The sequence below is a fragment of the Octopus bimaculoides genome, chromosome 8 (genome assembly GCF_001194135.2).
Source record: "Octopus bimaculoides isolate UCB-OBI-ISO-001 chromosome 8, ASM119413v2, whole genome shotgun sequence".
In the NCBI taxonomy this organism is placed as follows: Eukaryota; Metazoa; Mollusca; class Cephalopoda; order Octopoda; family Octopodidae; genus Octopus; species Octopus bimaculoides.
Window position 1 is genome coordinate 66,404,754 of NC_068988.1, and position 5,441 is coordinate 66,410,194.

At 35.3% G+C, this 5,441-nt stretch overlaps 1 protein-coding gene across 2 annotated transcripts in view; it reads left to right on the plus strand.

The window, feature by feature from the left end:
- Positions 1–5,441, plus strand: part of LOC106867807 (atrial natriuretic peptide receptor 1) — an 822,997-nt gene that overhangs the window by 565,582 nt on the left and 251,974 nt on the right. For both annotated transcript variants that reach the window (XM_014912829.2, XM_014912828.2), the window contains exon 9: positions 2,680–2,778. In XM_014912829.2, the coding sequence (XP_014768315.1) occupies positions 2,680–2,778 (99 nt within the window). The remainder of the gene's footprint in view (positions 1–2,679; positions 2,779–5,441) is intronic.

The following is a 5,441-nucleotide window of genomic DNA, read 5'->3' on the forward strand; positions in this document are numbered from 1 at the left end:
TATATATATATATATATATATATATATATATATATATATATGTGTGTGTGTGTGTGTGTGTGTGTGTGTGTGTATGTATTTATGTATGTATGTATGTATGTAAGCATGTATATATTGACGAGAAGAAAACATCTATTTAGTAATTCAGCCATCTAGAAACAGCAGTTTAATTTTTCTTCTATGACGCTTTGGATAATATAGATGTAGACAAACAATATTTAAAAGAAAACGCGATGGCCGCAGCAAACATACCTTTGATCGTAAATCTGATCATGAATGGCATGGAGTTAAACAAAACAACAATAGAAATAATAATTAGAAAACTGAATTTCATTATCCATTCCTTTCAAGAGTCTGACGATTCTCTTCTTCATGTTTCTAAAGGAGCTCCAATCAACGGTATTTGTACCATCACCAACAGCGCCAAGAATTGCTTCAATATTGTATGTATGACGCTAGATTTAGAATAACGACCACGACATATTTTAATCAAACATATATTTTTATTTAAAAATCATTTATTTATTCTTCATTACAAAATCTATAGATTTGTTATTACTTATTTACAGTTTTTTGTTCGTCTCATGATTAAATATCTGTTCTCAGGTTTTATAATTTCTATAACCTTTTCATTCTATAAATAAATAAAATATGAGGAAGACTTGTATGACAAAGGCATTTTTACAACATTGTTTCGTAAAAGTTCGCGGCGTAATTTTGCGGGCGTTGGTGGAATATATTGATCAATGTAATAAGAATCGCAGATACATTATTTCCATTATGAAACGTACACGGGTTTTGAAGATTTATATATTTGAATTGTTTTTACGTGGGATTCTTTGACCAAATTTGACTATCTGTATAATTTCTTCAAATATTTTGTCTGTTGCATATTAACAACGCTATTTATTTAGGTAGTAAGAAATATTTGACTTATTTAACTTAAAATAACAAAGGAAATGGTTCTCCTCCGGTTTCCACAACGTGTATTCTGTTGTTTGATCAACTGATTTATCTATTGATCGAATTTGTTGAGTGTTCTATAGAAATGTGTATCTTTAACGTAATTCTCAAGCAGAATCAGAGCGAGGCACAGTCAACCAAATAATAATATGGGCTTCATGGGTGGGGTTAATATACTGATCAATGGAAAATGGATCGGAGACACGTTATTATAATTTCATGACGTACACCATTTCATGTTCCTTTTTTTTCTTTTGAATTTAAATATTTGAAATTTCCCACATTAGATTCTGTCAAGAACTGAATTCGACTGATAAAACAACAAAGCACTTCGGACCACACCATATCAAGTCTGATTCTTTATAAGTTCCCACCACCTTCAGTTCCCTATTAAAACATTCTAAATACGACAGCAGCAAGAATAGCTCTTCACCACTAGACAGTTTATATAATGTTATTGTCATTTATTCGCGTGTCAACCATGACACAACAGAATTATAATCCAATGCGCTCCAACTCTGATAATCCAATAACATGTTAAATTAGTACGTATATTGTCAAATGTGTCTACAATTTTCTAATACAGTAGAATGTAATTTGAGGAAAATCTAGTCATTATTTCTAACAAACCAAAGTGACTGCGTAGAGGTTCACATGTTGACACATTCTTCACGAAATGCTTAACTACTCTCTTTCTCTCTCTACAGTTATTCTCCCATTGCTTCTGTCTCACCCTCTACAGCTACTCTCTCACCGTCCCTCTTAGCCCTCTCTCGACAGTTAACTTTTCACTGCCTTTCTCACCCGTCTGTCTACAGTTACTCTTACATTGTCTCACTCATCTCTACAGTTACACTCCCATCATCCCTTTCAGTCTCGTTTTCCCTCTCTTCTGGTACCTTTTCTTTTCGTTACCCTTGCATTACAAATTTTATACCATGGCACAACCTAAAGCGTATTGAATTTAGGTGTATATAAAATGAACGCTAATTCTACAGGGTGTCCACAAAGTCTGGGTACATGGGGATTAACATATACTTTAAGAAATTATTATTTCTAGTATTTAATTTTTTATGTTATGATTTTATTTACTCCATGTACCCACATGGGGATTAACGCATACTTTAAGAAATTATTATTTCTTATATTTAATTGTTTATATTATGTACCCAGACTTTGTGGACACCCTGTAGTATAGTGTGTGTGCATGCGTGTGTAGATGTTTAAGTTATATCACTTCTCTAGTGTAACACAGTTCCAGTATAACATAAAATATGTCAATGGAAACTTTGAAGTGTAATATATTCATATGATGCAGGAATCAGCTGTTTCAGTCAGTGAAATACTTTGCACTTAACGTAATTAAATACACTTTAGGCTTTTGTCAGAATGTTGATTGATTACCAAACACTATTCAATCAAGATATGATTTTAGATTAAACAAATGTACCAAAACCGATACATTCCATCCTCAAGTTATGTTGTAGTGTGATTGTTTGTTAGTCTTTTCACGATATGTTTTGTTATTGTTGTTATTTATTTACATGTCCATGTTCCATCTTCCTGAAACGTGCATTACTGAAATAGTGTATATCTAAGAAATTTCTCAGAAATATACTGAACAACAGCAGCTACGACTATTTGAAGAAAAGAAAACAACCGTTTTACGTGAATCATTACATGTTGTCTTCTACAATTTTTATATTGTTTTTACAGTGTGGCTCTATGGGCAGCTCAATATCTGGAGATACAATTGCAGTACATCTAAGTGATATGGGAAGCAAGCAGATGTTTATTCGGACAGGATGTTATAAAGTAAGCTAATGTTGCTTCATTATTTTATTATCTTAGATATAACTCCATCGAACGTTGCTCTCTCACTCCCCCCCTTTCCTCTCTCTCTCTCTCCGCTTACATATGATTCGTCACTTCTGTGTATGCTATTTCTTCCATCATTTAACATTATTACATGCCATATTCAGAATATAGAAATATTATTTACATGACATCATTCTTTCATGTAGTCATCCGAACATAATTTTGTTCATCTGAACAACATTCATTTATCTGAACATTTGTTTGTTCACTTGAACATACGTTAATTCATCTACACAATTGTTGTTTCAAGGTAGAGCTGTGCCTATAATTTCTATCCCAGGAATACGTTGAAATACTCCGCATGTTCATAAGATGCTAAAATCAACAGATTGCTTTATATTCCCAACAATTTCTAAATCCCTTTGGAGGTTTGGTATAAATGACCAATAACAATGTACATAATAGGGATCATGTCAAAGAGAAAGAGGCCTTTGCATGGTCCTTTAACCAGCTAAGACTGCAGCGAAAAATACAGCCCTCATGACAGACTAAAGATAATAAATGAATAAAGTATAATGTAATATTTGCTAAACCTAGAGGCAAGGGACACAGTTTTAATGATTTTAGCCTTACGCTTTCACAATCATGACTGGCCTTCAACTAAATAATAATGTAAAATGAATAGGAAATAGAGGTCTTAGACTTTAAAGACAAGTGTTAGCAATAAATTTGATTAGTACTTCGTATAAGGTGACCTGGTAGAATCGTTACTGCGCCGGGAAAAAGTGCTTAGTTGCATTTTGTCCCTCTTTATATTCTGAGTTCAAATTCCGTGGAAGTCGACTTTATTTTCATCATATCGGGACGATAAAATAAATACCAGTTGAGAACTGGGTTTGGTGTAATGGGCTCTTTGAAATTGCTGGCCTTGTGCCAATGTTTGAAATCATTATCATTAGTTCGTCTTAAGGCAGCGAGCTGGTAGCATTGTTACCACGTCGGAAAAGTGCTAAGCAGTATTTCTTCCGGTCTCTCTCCGTTCTGAAGTCGGCATCACCTTATATGCCTTTAAGGACGATAAGTACCAGTTGATTCTGTGGTCGATATAATCGATTTCGCCTCCTCTCAAAATGGCTAGCCTTGTGAAAATAATTATCATTTCATCTAAATCGGTGAGCTGGTAGAATGGTTACCGCGTCTGGCAAAATGCTTGGCACAGCACTTATTCTGTCTTTATGATCTGATGTCAAATTCCGCCAAAGTAGACTTTGCCTTTCTTCCTTTCGAGGTTGATAAAATAAGTACCAGTCAAGTACTAGGGTCAAGGTAATCGAATAGCTCCCTCAAAATTGCAGGCTTTGTCCCTATAATCGAAAGAATTATTATAAGTTCATGTCTTCTTATCAATTCCAACTAATATAACAGTAATTGTAAGGTGGTGAGCTGCCAGAAACGTTAGCACGCCGGGCAAAATTCTTACCGGTATTTCGTCTGTCTTTATGTTCCGAGTTCAAATTCCGCTGAGGTCGACTTTGCCTTTCATCGTGTCGAAGTCGATAAATTAAGTACCAGCTGCGTACTGGGGTCGATCTAACCGACTGGCCCCCTCCCCCGCGTGCCTAGAATGGAAAAAGATATAACATTAATTGTGGAAAACGTTGTTTTATGAAGTACATTTTTTTTCGTTCCGAGGGGAACATTTTGACGTTTTCTATTCTAGTCATTGCTATAACCAGAACCAAATCTTCTGTTACTAAGCTGTCATTCCAAATCGAATTATCCTTAGAAACAGAAAAATATTATTTCCTTTGCCAATCAAACTCTACGATATTTCTGTTTTCAATTACGCTTTTTTATCAAAATCGGAAAAATATTTTGTCATCAGTCTGTCCTAAACAATAACATCTTTTTAAGACATTCTCATGTTGTTGGCACTCCGTCGCTTACTACGTCGAGGGTTCCAGTTGATCCGATCAACGGAACAGCCTGCTCGTGAAATTAACGTGCAAGTGGCTGAGCACTCCACTGACACGTGTACCCTTAACGTAGTTCTCGGGGATATTCAGTGTGACAAAGTGTGACAAGGCTGAGTCTTTGAATTACAGGTACAACAGAAGCAGGAAGTAAGAGTGAGAGAAAGCTGTGGTGAAAGAGTACAGCAGGGTTCCCCACCGTCCCCTGCCGGAGCCTCGTGGAGCTTTAAGTGTTTTTACTCAATAAACACTCACAACGCCCGGTCTAGGAATCGAAACCGCGATCCTATGACTGCGAATCCGCTGCCCTAACCACTGGGCCATTGCGGCTCCACATGACATTCTCATAAGGCTGAGTTAATATACAATTTCTGTCATCCAGCGTCTATTGACCTTCCTATTTTCTCATTACATTTTCTGTTTTATCTTTTGCTTATATAACAAATTGTAAACATCATACAACTTCTCCAAATGCACTTATTTGATTCAATTCATTCCAAAATAGAGACGTACTAGACACAAGTACATAGCAAATATCAAAAACAAATTTTTTTTAGGATATATATGTATCCGTGCGATAGTATCTATCTATCTATCAATCGATCGATCAAACTATCTATCTCTTTGTCTATCTAAACCATCTCTCGCTTTCCCTCTCTCCATATATATACATACATATATATATAT